This window comes from Melospiza melodia, chromosome Z, assembly GCF_035770615.1.
Source record: "Melospiza melodia melodia isolate bMelMel2 chromosome Z, bMelMel2.pri, whole genome shotgun sequence".
Classification (NCBI taxonomy): domain Eukaryota; kingdom Metazoa; phylum Chordata; class Aves; order Passeriformes; family Passerellidae; genus Melospiza; species Melospiza melodia.
The window spans coordinates 81665837-81686959 of record NC_086226.1 but is presented as its reverse complement, the minus strand read 5'-3'; the positions used below and the strand labels follow the sequence as shown (position 1 = coordinate 81686959).

General features: G+C 47.4%; 1 protein-coding gene and 1 long non-coding RNA gene across 2 annotated transcripts in view; both read left to right on the top strand.

Moving 5' to 3' along the window:
* CKMT2 (creatine kinase, mitochondrial 2) overlaps positions 1-20820 on the top strand; it is a 35263-nt gene extending 14443 nt beyond the window's left edge. The window contains exons 4-11 of the mRNA XM_063179674.1: positions 1909-2107; positions 3032-3127; positions 7675-7896; positions 11011-11096; positions 13573-13696; positions 16337-16471; positions 16797-16922; positions 20591-20820. Of these exons, the coding sequence (XP_063035744.1) occupies positions 1909-2107; positions 3032-3127; positions 7675-7896; positions 11011-11096; positions 13573-13696; positions 16337-16471; positions 16797-16922; positions 20591-20710 (1108 nt within the window). The 3' untranslated portion in view covers positions 20711-20820. The remainder of the gene's footprint in view (positions 1-1908; positions 2108-3031; positions 3128-7674; positions 7897-11010; positions 11097-13572; positions 13697-16336; positions 16472-16796; positions 16923-20590) is intronic.
* On the top strand, positions 3134-4873 carry LOC134431629 (uncharacterized). The gene is made up of 2 exons (XR_010031035.1): positions 3134-3663; positions 4518-4873. It is a non-coding gene; the product is annotated as an uncharacterized LOC134431629 (long non-coding RNA).
* Positions 20821-21123: the final 303 nt, after the last annotated feature.

Genomic DNA, 21123 nt, shown 5'->3' with positions numbered 1-21123 from the left:
GAGGAAGAGAAAGGAAGGCATACAGCTACCAAATGTAGAACAACAAAGTCCTTCGAAGTCCAGTCAATGAAGTTTGTCCGGTCATGTCAGGGGAGATCTCAAAGACACTGCTCAAGCCTTTATAGGCTCTTTATAGTCAGCAGTAGGTGAGAACCATTGTCTTCTTGGTCCACTGGCCACACCTGCAGGCAAACGTCTGGCTTTGGTCAGGTTGGCTCCCCCACACACCTCACCAGGTGAGGGGTTTCAGTCCCACTCTTTGGGAGGAGGGGGAGCTTCTCCATTTAGGGGTTTCATGTCTCAGTCCTTGAGAGAGAGGCTTCTCCCATCTCAGTCTGTCTGTCACGATGGTCTTATGTGGGGACCATGAAAAGTTACCCCAGAAAAGTCCAACCAGGCCGAAAGGTAGGGAAATTCCAGGCTATTGTTGCCAAAAGCAGGTGCAGGGGAAGAAGGGCAAGGTGCCCCTTCTCCTTTCACTGGGTTCAGTGTTGCATACAGCAAACACACCTGCAAACAGTAGCTTGGCAGGCCAGAAGCTCTGCTCAGGCCTCAGGATCTTGGTGAGCAACCATCTCCAGCAAAGCCAGGATTCCCACCAGGGCCTCTGTGGTGCTCCCAGTTTCTGTCCTTTCACAGATCATGAGGCAGATGAGAGAAACTTCAGACAGAAGTTTCTCTTTGACTGTCCAGGGCACACAGTAATGCCTTGGTATTGGAAAAATACCAATATGGCTGGATGGGATGTGCCTTGGCTTGTCTGGCCCTTGCTGCTTGACCAAACAGCAGCAGCTGTGGTGTTTCACCCCACAGACACCTTTGGCTGTGGGTGTGTGGTGTTTCACCCCACAGACACCTTTGGCTGGTGGGTGTGTGGTGTTTCACCCCACAGACACCTTTGGCTGGTGGGTGTGTGGTGTTTCACCCCACAGACACCTTTGGCTGTGGGTGTGTGGTGTTTCACCCCACAGACACCTTTGGCTGGTGGGTGTGTGGTGTTTCACCCCACAGACACCTTTGGCTGGTGGGTGTGTGGTGTTTCACCCCACAGACACCTTTGGCTGGTGGGTGTGTGGTGTTTCACCCCACAGACACCTTTGGCTGCTGCGTGTGTGGTGTTTCACCCCACAGACACCTTTGGCTGGCTGGGTGTGTGGTGTTTCACCCCACAGACACCTTTGGCTGGTGGGTGTGTGGTGTTTCACCCCACAGACACCTTTGGCTGGTGGGTGTGTGGTGTTTCACCCCACAGACACCTTTGGCTGTGGGTGTGTGGTGTTTCACCCCACAGACACCTTTGGCTGGCTGGGTGTGTGGTGTTTCACCCCACAGACACCTTTGGCTGGCTGGGTGTGTGGTGTTTCACCCCACAGACACCTTTGGCTGGCTGGGTGTGTGGTGTTTCACCCCACAGACACCTGGCTGGCTGGATGCTGCAGCTGAGCACGTGGAGACAAGTCCAGGCTTGAGGAGCTCAGGTTTCCCTTGGTGGAGAAGCTTTAAGGCGATGGTGAAGGAAAGGAGTCGGTTCTGATGGAGGGTTTGGATCCAGAGCTTTGTTCTGGCCCACAGGCCTCTGAATGCAGCAGCTCCTCCAACAGAACTCCCTGGGCCCGTGGTTGCTGCTCCTTTAACCCTGGGCAGAGGGGCAGGGAAGGGGCAGGGAGCCACCAAGCAGGGACAGGAGGGGAGGGACAAAGGGACAAAGGACACCTGGATGGCCCAACGTCCTCCAGGGGTGGAGGGCATCTTTGGAATTCAACGCCCGTCTGGAATGCCAGGAGTGACAGACAGCGCTGGGAGGGGAAAGGAGAGGCTGACACACCTGGGGAAGGAATCTTCATGGAGAAACCCGGGGTGTGTGAGGCAAACCATGGCATCACACTCTCCTGTGCTCTGTCCCTGCAGCGCTGACTACCCCGACCTGCGCAAGCACAACAACTGCATGGCCGAGTGCCTGACCCCGGGCATCTACTCCCGCCTCAGGGACAAGATGACCCCCAACGGGTACACCCTGGACCAGTGCATCCAGACTGGGGTGGACAACCCTGGCCACCCCTTCATCAAGACCGTGGGCATGGTGGCTGGGGACGAGGAGTCCTATGAGGTGAGAGGATTCCGCGGGACTGGCCGGGCCTGTGCTCGTGGTGTCGTTCCCATCACAGATTCCCAGGATGGAGCATGTTCCTAAGACAAGTTGTGTCCCTGAGGGTACACTGGGGGCAGGCTTGTTTTCCCTATTTCTCCCTACTTTTCCACATTAGGAAAAGCAGGAACATGTGGTATTACCACAGGTGCCCCCTCTGCTGTAGCTGAAGGTAATAAAATGTACCTGCTTGGCAGCAGCTGCTCCCTGCCTCCAGCAGCTCTCCTCCTTCCTGAAACTAAACCCAATTTATCGGAAAACTGTCCAACTCTGAGGCACACCAAATGAACCTAATGTGGAAATCACATTGTGAAGCAGCAGAGGCAGAAGCAAGCAGAAATGTCTTCTGGGCAGTGCCAGGCATCACTTTGGAAACGAGGAATACTGAAGACAAACAGCATCAGGGCGGACAGGTCATTGAGCTCCGCAATGAGAAGTGGAAAACAAAAGAAAGATCTCCTTGTTACTGACCCTGTGGTCTGCTTCCTTGCTGCCTGTTCCTCTGCAGCATCACCCATGTCCTGTGAGGAGGGCCTGGGACATTTGCCCCTCCAGACTCGCTGGGTTTGGGGTGCCTGTGCAGATGTGCCACTGCCGCTCCCCTGCAGGGGCTCTGCTGGGGCACGCCTGAGCCCAGGGGCTCAAACCACAACTGCCCCCACAGCAGGGAAGACTCAGGGCACTCCTGCATGGCTTAGAGCCAAGAGCCAAGAGGCTGGGGGGCTCTGGGTGTGTGTTGTGGTTGGCAATGCACCCCAAACCCCAGCCTGGCTGCTGGGTCCCTGTCTGTGGTGACTGCAGACAGGAACTTCTGCCTGCCTGCAGCTGCTCTGAGCATGTTCCTGTGATGCTGCAGACTCTCTCTATATTCTCTTGCCTCCTCAGGTGTTTGCTGAGATTTTTGATCCTGTCATTAAAGCTAGGCACAATGGCTACGATCCACGGACAATGAGGCATCACACGGACCTGGATGCATCCAAGGTAGGACTGAAATAAATCAACGAGACAGGAAAGGCTCTGAGATGCTTATTCCAGTGATGGTGCTGTGTGCAACAGCACTTTCATTTTTTCTTGATCCAGCCGTGGAGACCCAGTTTTAAGTTTAGGGAAATTGGGATGCCAGTCGTGGCCCTGTCAGCTGCATCCCTTGTTCTCAGCAGGGAACTCCTTTGTTCAACCTCTTCACACTCCAGCTTGTCTGCATGACATGCTGCGTGCCAGGTCAATATATTTTATTTCTTCTTGTGTCTCCATCCTGCTCTTTCACATCCTCTGATAAGGGTTTGGTACGTCCTCCTTAAATTTAACACGGTATTCCCTAATTGTCCTCCAGTGCTCTGGTTTGTGTCACAGTTTTATACATAATATAATATATATAATATCACTTGGACAGGTTGGTCAGCGGATGGTCTTACACTATTTTTAGTTACACAAAAGCCTTTTTTACATCTGATGTTTTGCTAAGGTCTATAACACAGCGTTGGAATGCCAGGCTCTTTCTTGCACCAAGGTCAGGGGTGAATAATGCTCAGGAAATGTTTTTGCAGTCTCGCTCTGAAGTTTGCTATCCTTATCTATTACAAACTCACAAGATGTGAGCTCTCCCTAAAAAGTCCAGAAAGTGCCCCAAAACGGCGTCTGTTCAAGGCTACTTAAGTCCCAATTACCTAATAATAATAATAATAATAATAAATTATTGATAATTAGCCAATAAACAGTTGACATCCATATTATTTATGCTTCTAACCCAGCTGTGATCACTCAAAACCCACAATGCAGATATCTTTCACCCTGTTAGAGAAAACCACCCAGATTCATGAAGAGGAAGGACGAAGAAGGTGCAAAAAAGATAGCTAGTCCACACCCAAAATTCTCCATCTTGGCTCCCATATACTAAAACCCCAAATATAAGTTTTTTCACCCTGTGAGATCACACATTTCTAACCAAATACACACCTGTGCTATTAATCAATTTTGGAAGCCTTTTCACAGCCTCAGGTCAAATGCAGTGTTCCTTTGTGGGTCTGTGCCTTTCAGCACAGAAAATTTAAAATTCTCAGCATCCAGGGTTCCAACAACACAGAAAATTCCTCACACTATTATTTCCATAAGCAATACATAGATATTGTTAGAGATGCATATTATATGGTTGGCTCTTCACAGATATTAAAATGAATACTATATGTGTTATGTTGGGAAGTTATGCTGTATTAATCTCTTTTAAGTAGGGCTGTATTACTCTCTTTTTGTGTGGTAAATGTACTTTTTAGACTATAGCATAATATTAAAATAGAAACCATGTGATGTTTGTAACTAGCTCAAGGAATGGAAAAGATAACCAAGAACTTCTTTGCATTATCCTAACTGGTAGAGATAACAAAACCAGACACCAAGATCCCAAGAAAAGAATTATTGCCTCCTTATTGGGAAAGTTCAGACTTTGAGGAACCAAGAAGGTTGATTTACAAGATGGGGGGAAGCTGAAATTAAGCAGAAATACCCTGTTTTGAAAGGAATGTTTGAATCATGTATGAAATATATGAATATGCAAAAGGCTACAGCTTTTATGGGGTAATCCTTTGTTAGCAAGGTGTGCTCTGTGGCAGAGTACCAGGCACCCAGACATCTGTAATTCTTTTTTATTGTCTCTTATTGTCCTAATTTTTGTTACTATTTTCATTACTGCTTTCATTACTATTAAACTTCTAAAATTTTAACACAAGTGAATTTCATTTTTCCCAGATATTGTATTCATTACACTATTATTTCGACAAGCCACACAGTGCACACTTAAGCTGATAGATTATATTTTTCACACTAACATGCAGATAGAAAAAGTTATAATTGATAATATCTCTAAAGAGTTTTAATCACTAACAACATGCATAGGCCAATACATGTTATGAATGAGGACCCTATATGTCTAATTTCATAAACCACAAAATTAAAATTTAGCAGCAATTTTGACTGAGCAGCAATTTTATATAAAACAATATAATCAAATATAATCAAGCAGATAGATACAAAAAGAAATTTGGCAGTGGTTTGGATAAAACATAAGCAAAACTGATTGATCAGGGTGTGGGGGAGAGCTTTTCTCACTCTGCCTCATGTACAAAAGGCAAAAGGATCCAAACACAACTTATCTACTGTATGCTAATATATATTCATCAATATTCTCCTGTAAATCTCCTCCTCCTATTTTTGGTTCTTGAAATCTGTGTCACCATACTGCACAGCACATGCTCCCCTTAGTTGTTGCTAAGGGGTCTTTTGGCTCTTCTGATGAAGGCTTCTCCTCATCATCACTGTCCTTTGAACAACCCCTCCGGCTGCACATGTGCCCCAAGTCTTGTGTCATAGAAGCCAGCATTATATTCCAAAAATAAGCCTTATTATTTCATAGATACCTGGAATCATCCCAATTTTGTCCATCTCAAGGCCGACTAATTATCCCGAGGCCTATTCCATTTGGGATGTTACTTATCTCAAACTACATCCTGCCTCCTATTTTCCCCTGAACATCTGAAAACATCTGTTTCATGGCACTAATTACATCTCCTGTTCCTCTATTACTTTTTTATTGTATTTGCCAGGAATGATGAATCTGACTCCATGTTCTCAGAAGGCTAATTTATTATTTTAAGATACTATATAATATTAAAGAATACTAAACTATACTATACTAAAGAATACAGAAAGGATGCAGACAGAATGCTAAAAAGATAACAGTGAAAACTCGTGACTCTCTCCAGAGTCCCGACACAGCTTGGCACAGATTGGCCAAAGAGTGAAAACAACTCACAGCAGGATCCAATGGAACAGCCACCTGTGGGTAAACAATCTCCAAACACATTCCACACGAGCACAACACAGGAGAAGCAAATGAGATAAGAATTGTTTTCCTTTTTCTCTGAGGCTTCTCAGCTTCCCAGGAGAAAAATCCTGTGCGGAGGGTGTCACTGTAGGACACGAAATAACACAACACACACACACTGCTGTTCTCAAGGCAAAAAAGGGAAGAGTTTAATTCTGACTCCAACATTTATAGATTTCCCCAAAAGTGACAGTGGATTGGAGGATGACAGTACTACTCCTCCAATGACACTGGACAAACCAACAGTCCATCAAATTTCTCCTTCTGTATAAAAGAATGCAAAACAATAAGTTATTTACATAAAGTGCGCAAGAAAGTTCATTACAAGAATGTTAACATCAGAAGGCTTAGAAAAATCAGGGTGACAGAAGGGATTTTTTCAGAAAATGCGAATGCCAGACTTTAAAACAAATATTTTCTAAAATATATAACCGATATAGTTACAATGGTTAGCAAGAATCACACTAGTTTATCACACACATAAACTACTATTGGGTCGTTTTCCACTGCAGATTTATCACACACATGTTATGTTTGCCCAATCATCCCATCATCAAAAAAACCAAAAAATATTAAAAGTAGCAGCAATTTTAATTGAATAGCTTAGAATATCTAAAATCGGATACACTTGAAATATTGACAACATAATTTGGTTAAAATAAGGGGTAATTTGGTTCCAATAATAGAGCATAAACCAAAAAAATAACCGTGGGGTACGGAGTGCAGGGTCCTTGGAGCCCTGCCACCTCAAATACAAGCATGTCAAGCAAAAATTCCCCCTTTTGTGCCATCGATGCCATCTCCTCCCATTTTCGATTCATCACACTTCCACCTCTGCCCTCATCACCACCTTTACCACACGTTCTCCACCACTGGTTTTGGTGGTCGCACCACTCTTTGGGGGTCATCACTGATGAAGGCCTCTCCTCTTCCTCGATGTCCTTTAATTCACCCTTGGCTTACACATGTGCATCAAGCTATTATAATGTAAGCCAAAACTAACATAATATAAGATATTATTATATTTAAGCATCAAAGCAATAAATTTCATATAATTAACATTTTCCTGGGACCCAACCAGATTTTCCTTTCTTTTCGTTAATTTTTAGTAACTGTTATCCCTTGCTTTTTCCTGCCTTGAACATCTGCAGGAAAAGGGGTGGGGTGGGGGGTGGGGATGTATGTGTGGGGAACGCCCTCCTCTCCCTTTCTTTCTTGGCATTACACCTTTTAACTGTTTAATTATTTCCAAATATTAATTACTGTTTCAATTTTGTCAGCACTAAGTTTTTCACAGAAAGAGTGGTAAAACACTGGAATCATCTACCTAGGGAGGTGGTGGAGTCGCCATCCCTCGATGTGTTTAAGGGAAGACTGGATGTGGCACTTGATCTAGTTGAAGTGTTAGAACATGGGTTGGACTCGATGATCTTAAATGCCTCTTCCAACCTAAAAATTCCGTGATTCTGCGATTCTGTGATACCTATTTACCACGTAACCGATATAGCCACAAGGATTAGCGCAAACCACGCGGGTTTATCGCGCACATGAACGCGAAAGCCAATACCATCGGGTCATTTTCCGCCACGGACTTATCGCACGCATAAATCCAAAAGCCAATACCATCGTTGTGGTTGTTTCCCCCCCGCAGATCACGCACGGGCAGTTCGACGAGCGCTACGTGCTGTCGTCGCGGGTGCGCACGGGGCGCAGCATCCGCGGGCTGAGCCTGCCGCCCGCGTGCAGCCGCGCCGAGCGCCGCGAGGTGGAGAACGTCGTGGTTACCGCACTCTCCGGCCTGCGCGGCGACCTGGCCGGCAAGTACTACAGCCTCACCAGCATGACCGAGCGCGAGCAGCAGCAGCTCATCGATGTAAGTCCGCCGGCGTAGGATTGATGGGGTAGCACGGTCAGGATGAACGGGGATGGGAGATCTCTGAAGCCAGGTCAGGAATTTGGGGGTTATTGCACAGGGCCTGGGTGCAGGGCCCTGCTGGGAGCTGCCAGACACAGCTCAGGGCAGGCCCCAGAGAAGAGAGGGGTAGAGAGGATGAGAGGGTAAGAGAGTAAAAGGGTAAGAGAGTAAAAGGGTAAGAGAGTAAAAGGGGTAAGAGCGTAAAAGGCAAGAGCTAAGAGACAAGAGGTTAAGAGACAAGAGGTAAGAGTAAGAGTAAGAGTAAGAATGAGAGGTTCCCATTACAATACCATAAATCTTCTTCTGTGTTGAATATTCTGATTCTCACTAACCAATCTAGTACAACACACAAATCCTATAGCATTTCCATACAGCCTATAAGAATCATTACATTACCATCCTGTGTTACATGTTAAACCCTACAAACTCCTCTTTGGCCCCTTCTGCCAAGCTGTAGGGTCTGCTCTGAGCCTTGGAGCTGTCTGCAAGCAGAGGGTGTTGTTCCATCAATAGGGGATCACCTTCAGCCAGCCACACCATTGTTTTCCAGTTGTTCAGTAACTGAGGCACCTCAAAGCTTGCTTTCATTTCCATCTCGCTTATAGTTTCCATATTCCCAAAATCTTTTGCCAGGCAATCATATTTGTAAGGCTTTCCTGTCTCATCTTCCCCAACACGCCAGCAGCGCCTGCGTAGGCTCCGGTTTAGTTCAATCTCTGCTTTGCCCGCGGGCGCACACTGCCCGGCGGGATAGCAGCATCATTAACCTGTGCCTAACGGGCTGTCAAGGCTTGTAATTTAGCAAGCCGCCCAGGGTCTGTACTTCTGTTAAGTACACCACTGTGCGGGTCTGAGGCGTGGATTTATATGCCAGAGAGTGAGGCCTGTGTCAAATCAAATCCACATGGCTGCTGCCACCTCTGTGGACAACTAAAGAGGTAAATTCAGGACCCTTCCTTGGTCGTCTCCTTGAGCAAACGGTGAGACTTTCTGTATTAATGATTCTAACTAAAAGTGTTGCACTGAGATAGGTTTTACATGGGATCTCTACTCCATTCTGTGGCGGTGGGGGGCTTTGCTTGTGATTTCTCTACATCAAAATGATGCTAATTCTAATTTGCCAAAACTTGGCTGTAATTTCATAAGTGAACACTACACAAATTCTAATTTTCCAAAAGTAGCTGTAGCCTATTGCACCCAGGTGACCTTTTCCCAGCCCTGAAATGAAGGCCTGAAGGACCAGGCCCACAACAAGAGTTTTCATTGTCACACAGATGGAAAGACATGGATTTCACCATGGATTTTGTCACAGCATGTGACGTGTCAAACAAAGATTGAATGTGCATTTTAAGTGTCCAAAGGAATGGCTGTACCCTCTTAGCTATACTCATGGCACATTATTCCATAACATCAACCAAAGGGGAGCTGATGAAGTAACATAACTATTTATAACCCTGGAACCAGGTGTCTGGATTAACCAGGAGTTAAGAATTTATGTAAGGTCAGTATTGAATGTCTGTGGTGATATGATTATTAACAAGATGTTGATGACCTGTTGCAGGTTTTATTTTCAGCAGGAGACAGCTCTTCAGGATGTAGAGGTTGAAACGGGAATGTGGAAAATGTAATTCCTTCATGGTTTAAGGCTAAATCCTGTGGGAAGTGGAATAGGCTTCACTGAAACAGCATTTTATCTCGTTTTCTTTTGTTTCATGATTGATAACACAAATTTGCAGGGATCAGACACTGATGTTGTGGCCTGAGATTCATTTCTCACCTCACAGCAGTGCTCACCCCTCCAGCAGCTCAGACCTGGCCCCTCTGTGGGATCAGGTTTCCTGCCAGCCTGCAAAGGCTCCATCTCAGCCCTGCAAGAGCAGGGTTTATTTCAGTGAGATAAATCAGGGCTACGTGAACTGCACTCGGCACATTTGGCGATTTGCAGATTTGGGCCATATGCTCATGAGGAAAAGTAACATCTCTTTTCTTGCAAAAAAAGGGGGGTTTTTGTTTCAAGGAAAGTGTCAAGTGGAGCAAGCTGAGGAAGGGAATTTGGTGTCCCTCTGACGAACAGAGAGAACTCAACACCTTTTCTTCCTGCACGGTTGGGGTTCTGCACGCATCGTGTCCATTGCAAACAATTCAAAGACGAAAACCTAAGTGAAATGAGGAAAATAATGATTTCATTCTTCATTAAGGGAAAAATTAACTAAAGCACATCAATGTGTCTACCACGCCATATGCCTTCTGGATAGATTGCCTCACTATTTCTAGTTAAGCTCTAGGTTTAAAAAAAAAAGGAATAAAATCAACAACACTGTCAGCAAAAAGCCCTCGACATTTGATATGGCAGTGTTGAAGGAATTAAGAAATACAATTTTTTTTGGCACGCACATGAAAATCAATATAAAATACGTATTTTCTTGGGGGGGGGGGGGGTGGAACCCGAAGCAAATTGTTTAAAAAATTCTAAACTAGTAGGCATGGGGCAAGCTGGTGGCACAGCATGTGCTACATTTATTATGTCACAAACAGCATCTCTGTTAAGGAATATAACGAGCCTATGATTCCAAAGGCTTGAGATTAGCATTGATTCAATTCCTACCTTGAGTTCATGCTCAGAATAAATATCTAATTCTCCATGCTGGAGAAGTATCTTTTCAGAACTAGCTCTTGTTATTGTCTGGTTTTTGTTGTTTCCTTTTTCCCAATTTCTCTAAGAGCTCGTTGACTTCTCCTATGCTGAAATGTGTCTGAATGCAGAGGAGATCTCTGGAGCCAGGTCCTCCAGAGCATCCTTTGCTGTGTCCATGTGGATTTAGACCCCAGCACCCACCCCTCCCTGCATTTGAAAAATGTTTTTGGCAAAACATATCAGCCAGCATCTGTGAGAGTTGAGAAAATCTCCCGGGTAAAGAGATTTTAATTTCCAGCAGAGGAACCAGGTTCCCAGGCTGCACTGTGCGATTCGCTTGCGCTTCCACTGCCCTCACAAGCATGCACTGGACAGGGTTACGGTGCCTCCTGGATAAACTGGAGCTGTGCTCTGTTTTCTCTGTCTCCCGTGCCCAGGATCACTTTCTCTTCGACAAGCCCGTGTCCCCGCTGCTGACATGTGCTGGCATGGCCCGTGACTGGCCGGACGCCAGGGGCATCTGGTAGGTGCTGTGACCCGCAGGCTCCCGTCTCCTGCCCCAGGATTGTCTTACAAACCTCCTTTCTGGTCCTAACCCTGCACGAACCCGGGCCCCGCGCTCACAGCATGCCCAGCTTGCTTCAAAAAGAGAAATGCTTGAACTCCCGGGGCTGAAAGCGCCCCTTTCCTTCCAAATGAGCTGGATGAAAAGGAGACGGGGAAGCTGGATCTCCTGCTGTGTTCTAGGTCTGTTTCTACTGCCCCAACACACTTGATTTTGGGCCCAAATACAATATCTGCTGTGGAGATGAAGGGGTAGCAGCTCTGAGAGCCCAAACCAACAGCAGAGGATGGGGCAGCTGTGCAGTGCATCCATCCTGCTGCACTGCAGGCATTTCCAGATGCTTTAACCCTGGAAAAACAGGCAAAAAGCATTCTGAGGAATCACCTAGTGTGACACCTGATCACCCCCAAACCCAGCGACCTGCTGGAAAACTGTGAGGATTTTTTAATTTCAACAAGCTTCCTATGAGATTCAACAAGCTGCAGGTTCTTTGGTCCCAATGGAAGTTTGAGGAAAAGGATAAAGCTTGAGGCATCCATTCATTGTCTCTACAAACAGAAGTACCAGCAGCATAATTGCTATCCAGGGATTTCCTGAATAAAACAGACCTGGGTTTTGGCTTCTTTTACATGTGACATACCAGGGAGAATGGAAGGAAAAAAATTAGTGTGATTGGAAAGTACTTCAGTAAGCTGTATCTTGAAAATCTGCCTTTCTCTTGCAAAAAAAATTGCTGTCAAAAAGCATGTACATTGTGGAAATAATTTTGCTTTTGATGATCCTTCCTTGTCATGGGCTGCAGACCATTTCCACCAACAGCACTGTCAGCAATGGCACGGTTTAAGTGCATGGTCCTGACAGCAGTGGGGACAATCACTGAACTGAAAGGGGAGGGGAGTTAGGCCAAGCTCAGGCTATTTATAAAATCCTCCCTCAGCATTTGAGCATGACTGAAGAGGAGGTGGCTGGACCTGGCCTGACCCCAGTGTCAGGACACAGGATGTGTACCCTGCTCAGCACTGCCCTGGCCAGATCCAAATGCAAGAAGCAAAAGGAGATGTGGCAAAAGACCAGCTGAAAGTCAGGCTCTCAGTGATCCTGAGCTTTCACTTTCATGTGCCTCAAGCCTGGTGGTATTTCACTGCTGGCACAAATGAGTCTGATCCCATCCATCACCCTCTACGTGCTGTAGGAAGGTGTCAGGAGCCAGGACATCCCTCTGTCTGTCCCGAGCAGCCCAGACCCTGCCAGGGGGCTCAGAGCCCTGGCACTCACAGAGCCCAAAATGCCCCTGTGGGTTTGATTATGACCCGTGGAGCAAGTTACCAACCTCAGATAAAGATCTGCAAGCCACAACAAATGAAGTAGAATGATAGTGAATTTATCACAGGGTGAAAAATAGATTTTGGCATTTTTAGAATGGGGGTTCAGGGGGAAAGATGGAGGGATCTGGGCGTGTCCAGCCTTTCTCCTCCTTCTTCTTCTTGGCCTCCATCTTCTGGGTGATGTTGGCACTTTGGGATTGGTTTAGAGTAGAAGCTCAGTGTCTAACACAGGTGATGGGTATTGGGCAGTAACTGTAAATATTGCACACGCAGTTTTTAGTACAAAAAGATAACACTGCCCTGGGGCAGGCAAAGTGCCTTAGATTTTCTTGCTGAGTGGACCTGGGCAGGGCAGAAGAAAGAATTTTATAGGTAAGGAACAACAAACAACCTTGAGACTGAGAAATGAAGATCTCTGAGTCCTTCCTCAAGTGCCAGGCTGGGAAAAGAGACTTTTAACATTTCTTGGGGCCACCGTGACTAGCTAGAGAGCCCAACAGGAAGGCAGGAGTAGGAGAGCGGCCAAGCAGAGGAAAGGCCAGGAGAAGTGACCCAGCACCTGACAGCCAGCCCTGACTGCCTGTTTGAGGCAGGAGTGGGTGCTCAGTGGTTCTGTCCTTTCTGGCTGAGCAGAAAGGACAGAATGAAGGCACATGAAGGATCCCAGACACATCCCTTGAGGGATGCAGACACACAGTGCTCCCAGGGACACTCGGGCTTGAGGCAGGGGAGAACAAAATTAAATTAAATTAAAAATTAACTAAGTGCACATTGCTTGGCTCCCAACAGCATGCATGTGTTTGGGTTTTCTGGGAGGGGGCAGAGCTTGGCTTCTCCCCTGGCTGCATCCCCAGCTGTGCTCCTGAGGGAGGGCCACAGCAGCACAAAGCCCTCCCCACACTGTGCCCCGGAGCCCCCGCAATGCCACGGGGATGCATGGGGGATCCCGTGGTGGAACCAGCCCCCATCCCTCACAGCAGCTCCATTGTGGCACTTTAACATCTCTGCTGCTTGGGAAGACTGTGATAAAGTTAAGGATGCTGACAGTTATTTCTCAGGGCTTGCCTTTTTAAAGATATTAATATTTTTTTTCCTCCCCTCTTGACTAGGCACAACAATGAGAAGACATTTCTCATTTGGATTAATGAAGAGGACCACACCAGGGTGATCTCCATGGAGAAGGGTGGCAACATGAAGCGTGTCTTTGAAAGGTTCTGCCGTGGATTAAAAGAGGTAGTGTCTCAGTGAGCTCATCATTCCTGCTTGTTCACTGCTGTCAGCCCTGCCCACTGTGGTTCCCACTCAGCTGACATCTCCAGGGGCAATGAAATGAAGAAATGAAGTCACATCAGTCCACGCAACACCCCACACCAACACAGCTAAAGCAGGAAACACGGGCAGATTAATAGCTGAATTGTAGGGGAAAATAAATAAATATGCCGCAGTGTCAGGCCCCCAGCTGGGTAAAAATTAGCATTGACTCCATGATGCTCAGAAGGCTGATCAGTCTTTTATTATACCACAATTATTAAGAAACTCCTTGCCCTTATAGACAGTCATGATACAACACGGGACCCAATTGATCCTTGAATCCAAACACCATCACCATTGTCTAATTAGGAAACCACCCTTTGGTAAACAAATCTCCATAACACATTCCACATGTGCACACCAACAGGTGCAGCAAGTGAAGATAAGAATTGTTTCTCATTATTTTCTCTGATCTTCTCACAGCCTTCCCAAGGACAATGCCTGGGAAAGTTGTGCACTGCTCTTTGTGGCCAGAGAGCTGCTGCCACAATATACCTTTTTTCTTTTTCTTTTTCTTTTTCTTTTTCTTTTTCTTTTTCTTTTTCTTTTTCTTTTTCTTTTTCTTTTTCTTTTTCCCTTTTCTTTTCTTTTTTCTTCTGTGGGAAATCATAAATGAAGCACTATGTTTGGGTTGTTTGATTTGCTTGATTGAAGACTTTATTTGGCCCATCCTCCTGGTTCTTGTTTCTAAGGCCTGGAGCAGAGTGGGAGCTGCTGAGGTTGTGCACAGCACTGAGGGTTTAGCACCCACTATTTTGGGGAGATATGGGGGTTTGTGATTAAAATACTGAGAACTCATAGTCAGGGCTCCTGGGTATTATTTCAGTCTTGCTAATCACAGTGATAAGAAAGGCTTCCTGGGACAGGGTATGGGTTAAAACAGTTTTGCCCAGATGATCTAGGTATGACTCAGGTTGGGTCTGGGCTCAGTACAGCCCTCTCACCTGCTCTGGCACCAAAAAACAGTTGATTTACCAGAGAAATAGGTATTACTGTGTCCCACAGGCAATATCAAGGAACCCTGGCATGGTTTGGGTCAGAGTTAGGGTTTGCAGTGGGTTTTGGGGCACAGAAAAACAAAGCCATCTGAGCTATGCTCTGCTGGCACCAAGGTGGTTACTGAGAGTTTACAGGGTGGGATTCCAGTGAGACCAGCACTGCACAGGTGGTGACAGCCCCCAGGTGCTGTCCCCAGGTTTGCCCCTCGTGCCAGCCTGTGGATGTGGGCATGGAAAGTGGTGGGGCAGCTCTAGGGAGCTGTGCCCTCGGCAGGTGTGTGGGGCAGAAAATCACGTCTAGTTTCCCACCACCCATTGTGTGACCCTCACAAAACACAGACATTATCCTAGGAGAGTAATTTATTCTGTATCCTCCTGCAGACCTGAAGTGTTCAGCTGTATTCATAGGAGTCCTGCGAGCATGAGCTGATTTATGCATCCAGTTCTCCTCAGGGGGAGATGAGAACCGACCTGAGATGGTATTGGGTTTGCACAAGCACAGAGGGGTGAACAGAGTATCCAACAGGTTATCCAAATGGCAGTAGACCCTTGTGGTGTTCCTGCTGGTAATTATTTCACTCTCCTGTCAATTCTGGTCACAGACCTACTAATTAGAAGTCTTACCTACAGGCTGTGTTGTCTCCTTATAATGGAAGCATGGCACTTAAGAGGCCAAATGTTCTTTTCAAGGAGTCATGACATCAGCTAGAAAACAACACAAAACCCATGTTCAGGTCCCTCTGTTTGCTTCATAGTGTTTGAGTCCTTTGGGGACCTGTATTGCAAACCTGGTTCAAAATGACTGATTTATAAACAAATGGCAAAAGCCACAACTCTTAAGTGAAATCCCACCTGGCTCCATAGGCCGAGGCTTTACCAAAACACCACAACAGGGAGTTCTCTGATGAAGTGGCCAAGAGCCTGCAAGGTAATTTCTTGGATTATACTTTTTTCTGACCCAGAGATGGGGCAACTGAGAGGTGTTTTCAAAATGTTGATTCCATTTGAGAAGAGTGAGACAGTGCAGATGTTATAAATCACTCCATCACAATCAGAAGTTAACTATTTGTTAATTGCAGTACTCTGTAAGAGTTTCTTAGCCTGTCAGCTTTAGCCACACTGTGCTGTAGATGCCTTAAAGCCAATTATCTAAAATTACCCCTTGTGGGTCCCACTACAGTGCATCTTTCACAGTTCTGTTTCCCCACAGTATCCAGTCTTATTTACAAGGCCATCCTTTGTAACTTGTTTCTGGCTCCATTTCTCTCTCGGCAATGTCTGTCCATTCCAGGGCATTTCTAAGCCAGCATTTCTTTTCTCAAGGTTTGCACGCTGTGTGAGCCTTCTGCCAGGCCCTTAGAACTCTATCAATCCATTTCCCACATCAGTGGTCATGAGGAGGCAGTGAATAAATCCTTCTGGTTACCTGAGGAGCGCCAACATTTGTACCACACCTGGACCAGACTGCACCCAGCCGCAAACTCCTGCCACTGCACTGGCACCTGGCAATCAGGCCCTTGTAAACCTTGTAAACCCTTTTTGTTTTGTTCCTGTGCCCACCCAGGTGGAAAGGCTGATCAAGGAGCGGGGCTGGGAGTTCATGTGGAACGAGCGCCTGGGCTACGTGCTGACCTGTCCCTCCAACCTGGGCACGGGGCTGCGGGCAGGGGTCCACGTCAAGCTGCCCAGGCTCAGCAAGGTACGCGGCACTGGAACGGGGCAAGGGGACACAAATGTGACATGGTTTAAACGTGACACGGGCCAGCTCTCCTGTGTGTAACAAGGTCTGGGGATAGGGCATGGCTGAAGGAGCGTGCTGTAACGCTGCAAATTGCTGTATTTGTTGTGGAAATCAATCTGCCCAGCGGGAAGGCACAAAGAGGGGCTGTACCACAAGGAGTGAGAGAACTCTCCCCCTCTGGCTGTCCTTGTGGCAGCGCTGTGAGGGTCGCAGCACCGCGGTGACTCTGCTCATGCACACAGTGGGAGGCACAGTGGAAACCCAAGGCTGTTTCTCCTGGCAGGACCCCAGGTTCTCCAAAATCCTGGAGAACCTGCGGCTGCAGAAGCGCGGCACCGGCGGCGTGGACACGGCAGCTGTGGCTGACATCTACGACATCTCCAACCTGGACCGCCTCGGGCGCTCGGAGGTAAGCTGCTCCTCGTGGGGATTCCTTCTGTTTGGAGTTTCCTCCCTGCTTTTGAGCTGAGATCTGTGCTGACAATGACCCGTGTCCCTCTGCTGAGCCCACTGGATCCGTGGCTGTGACAGTGTTCACAGGGGTCTGAGGGTGAGGGAAGAGACGAGGATCTGACCCCATGTTTCAGATGGCTTGATTTATTTTTTTATGATAGGTATTACATTAAAACCATACTAAAAGAATAGAAGGCTTTCATCAGAAGGCTAGCTAAGAATAAAAAAAGAAGGAATGATAACAAAGGCTTGTGGCTCGGACAGAGTCTGAGCCAGCTGACTGTGATTGGCCATTAATTAGAAACAACCACATGAGACCAATCCCAGATGCACCTGTTGCATTCCACAGCAGCAGATAATCAATGTTTACATTTTGCTCCTGAGGCCTCTCAGCTTCTCAGGAGGAAAAATCCTAAGGAAAGGATTTTCCATAAAAGATGTCTGTGACACCATGGCAGTTTTTACTCCTCGTGAATCTGGTCCAGTGGAAATGCTCACTGAAAGGAGAACTGATAACGTGCATGAAGTGCTTGGTAAATGCTCCTGTCCTGGCAGTGCAAAAACCGACCCCGAGCAAACTGCACAAATATGACCATGTGCTGAGGATCCCCATGAGGGTATGCAGGTGCTGGAAGCAAGCAGGCACGGAGTCCTAACCCACCCAGGGACTCAGGCCCTAAAGCAAGACTTGGTGAAGGCTGTTGTGTTCCTTTCACTGCTGAGTCACACACTTCCTCCAGGGTTACACAGCAGCACAATGCTTCCACCCACAGGGACTGAGGAGCTGGGGCTGTTCTCACATGTCCTCTGAGAGCTGTGTTGTCTTAGTGTGAGCTGGCAGGTGTCTGCTAAGAAAGGCAGGAGCCTCCCCTGAAACGGAAAATGCAAAACCCCTCCCTCTGATTTATTGTAATTTTGAAATTAAGGGTCTCTCAGGCAAAGATATGGGAGCAGGAATAACAGTTCTGTACCAGGAAAATTAACAATACAAATGCAATAGCACAGAACAGCCCACAGCCAGAGTGCTCACAGTCCCTGCCCCTGAGTGCCAGGGGGTGCCCCAGCCCCATCCCAGGGGGGCTCAGCCCTCCTGCAGCCCCAGCTGTGGCTCTGCTGCAGCAGGGACCCTGCACAAGGGGGGAGTTTCCTCTGCAGCTCCAGGGCTGCTGCAGATGGGCCTGGGCTCCCTCTGGCCATGCAGGGCAGCAGAAAGCTGCTCCTCTGGCAGTGCAGGGGGCAGAGGCTGCTGGGGTGTCCCAAAGCTCAGATTGGATCCAGGCAGGAATGCTTGGCTCCTCCCCTGGGCGGGGCATCTCCCCGTGGGATGGTGGGATTGGCTCAGCCCTGCAGGGACACTCCCTGGCCATGGACAGGAGACGATGAATAATGAATGGACCGATGACAGAAGGTGATTAATAATGAATGGGCCATGGACAGAAGGTGATTAATAATGAATGGGCCATGGACAGCAGAGAGCTCCTGGAGGGAGGATTGGCTGTGGGAGAGATAAAGAACAACTGCCCCACCTGAGTTTAACAGATGGTGGCAGAATACACACTTCTGCTTACACCTTGCATTGCAACATAAAACATGTGTTTGAACCAGAGATTGAAATCCATTAATGATAAAAAACAGGATTACACAGCATGATGAATTGAGTCCTGCTGACAGACAGCCTAAGCCTACACATTTTTGCTTACATGAAGAGTTCCACTGAAGTCAGTGATGCCTCCTACAGCAAGGATCCAAAGGATTAAGGCAACAGATAAAACACAAGCCCTACCTTGGAGACTCTGAAATCTAAATAAGACAAGACATACCCAAGGGGATAAGAAAAGTTTTATTATAGGATAAATTTTTTCAGTACATAATTAAATAAATGCCATTATGTGGTAAATGTGTTTGCAGAACTGAATTATGCTCCCAAAGGTGCAAGATAAAACTGTTTGTATTCCTGCTCTGTTTCAGTTACTGGTCAATGCAAACTTAATATGAAATCGGTTTTCTTATGGAGGCTGCAAATTCAGACCTCTGAATTCCCAACACAGCTAGTCTGTAAAAGACAATAAAATAAACCGCTAAGCCACTGAAATGCTTTATAGTAAAAACAAATCCCTTGAAAATCAGCAACTGCCACAATAAAGAGACAATGGGATTTAGTCTTCACACTTGGTTTCAACAAGCCAGTTATTAAAAGTTGCTAATGAACCACTTCATGGAGATTAAGAAATACCAGCTTTATCTTGCTGCCTCACAGTGCCACAGGGTCTGTGGTCCTTAAGTGTCACCTGTCTGCTGGGGACAGGGCCCTTGTTGGAACAGGTTATGAAGATACCACCACGCCTTGCCATGCAGAATTTTGAATTTTGGTGCTGCTCTGGGCCTGGAGTGCATCCCACCCCTGGCAGTGTCACTCTGATGCTTGGAGTGGCTGCCTAGAACAGGGGCTAGACAAGATTAAGGGAATAAAAGCAGGTATTTATTAGAGGCCTTCAATGGGTACAGTCCGGGCTGTCAAAAGCCTCCGATGGACTACACCCAAGGTGGTTGATGGTCATGAGTTTTTCATAAAGGTAAAAGTTTGGTCCACTTGCATTTCAGGGGTTAATCCTCCAATTACAGCTTCAGGTAATGAAGTCATTCTTTCCAGGTGTGCCCCTCTTAATTCACTGCTGTTTGCATCTGAGACAATAAGGTGTCCTTGAGTTTCAGGCCTAGAGAGGAATTGTTTTGTCTGAATAAAATGGGAAAACAGTAGGGAAAACAGGGTAGGGAGTTTAGAGTTACACACTAAAGCAGTACAGGGTATAAAAAAATATAAAACTTAGATCCCAAGGCATGAAGTGAGGAGTGCTGGGTGCAGGATGATTCCTGAGCTGCAGGATGGGCAGGCTGCTCTCCCCAGGGCAAGGACACAGCCGGGCTTCGTGAGCCCCCTCAGGCACTGCCAATGTCCCTGCCCTCCTGCCAGTCCCAGGCACATCAGGGACACCCACCTTGAGCCCCCTGCAGCATTCAGGGCTGCTGTGAACCAGGACAAGCCTCCTGTGTGCTCTCCTTGCACCAGTATCCCCCCCAGTCTACTTCCACGCCTCTGTGCTCACACGTCCCGCAAGCACGGGGTGTTTGGGGCTTGGGAGCTGGGGAGACACAGCAAGGGCTTCAGTGCTTCATCAGGCACTGCCTGGCAGGGCTCAGCACTCACAGCACAGCGGCTCTGTGCCCTCAGCCCCTCGTGCAGAGTGGGGAACACTGGGCCAGGCCGCTCTGCTCCGCAACACCCCGCACCCTCTCAGGGCTCATGGTTGAAACAGGCCCCTCAGCTCCTGCCTGATCACCTTGTATGGGGACTTCTGCCTGGCTGGTTTGTTCCTCTGGGAGCACAGTTTGGTGGAAATAGCTTCGTGGACCTAACTGAAAGTTTCTGCTGTTCAGGGCAAGCAGAAGGGAATTACTGTGGCTTTGCACAGTGTGTACTCCCTGAGCCAGAGGAGGTGTGAAGTCTGTGACCCTCCTCACTTTCAGCTTTGTCTGCTGTGGTGACAGCACAGGCCAACTTCCCCCTCTGCTATTAACAGATGAGTTAAACTCTCTGCTACTACAATTCTCCTCTTGCTATTGCAGGTGGAGCTGGTCCAGATTGTCATCGATGGGGTCAATTACCTGGTTGACTGCGAGAAGAAGCTGGAAAGAGGCCAAGACATCAAGGTGCCACCCCCCCTGCCCCAGTTTGGCAGGAGATGAAGTTGCTGGTGATGGCCGCAGCTGAGGCCAAACGTGGCTGCCTTTGTGCTGGAAAGGCACCCCTGTACATCTCTGTATAAATGCATTGTGTAATAAAACACTGCCTGACACCTCAGGTCTCCTCCATGCCTGCCTGCACTGGCACAAAGTGCTCTGGGTGCAGCTCTATTGGGGTGCACCCACACAACCACCTTGGGATGCTTTTTTGGGGGGACTGCTTCCCTTTCTTGGCTGGTGGTAAGAAAAGTACCACTTCAGCTGTGCAAGGATCACAAATCTCTAATTCTGTGCAGCACTTGTGCACGTATTTACAACGCCATCCTGCTCGTTTCTGCCCCGTGCCCCTGGGCTGCAGCAACCAGGCCCCAAAACCAGCAGGCAAATCAGTTTGTTGATATTGTGCATCTCACCTA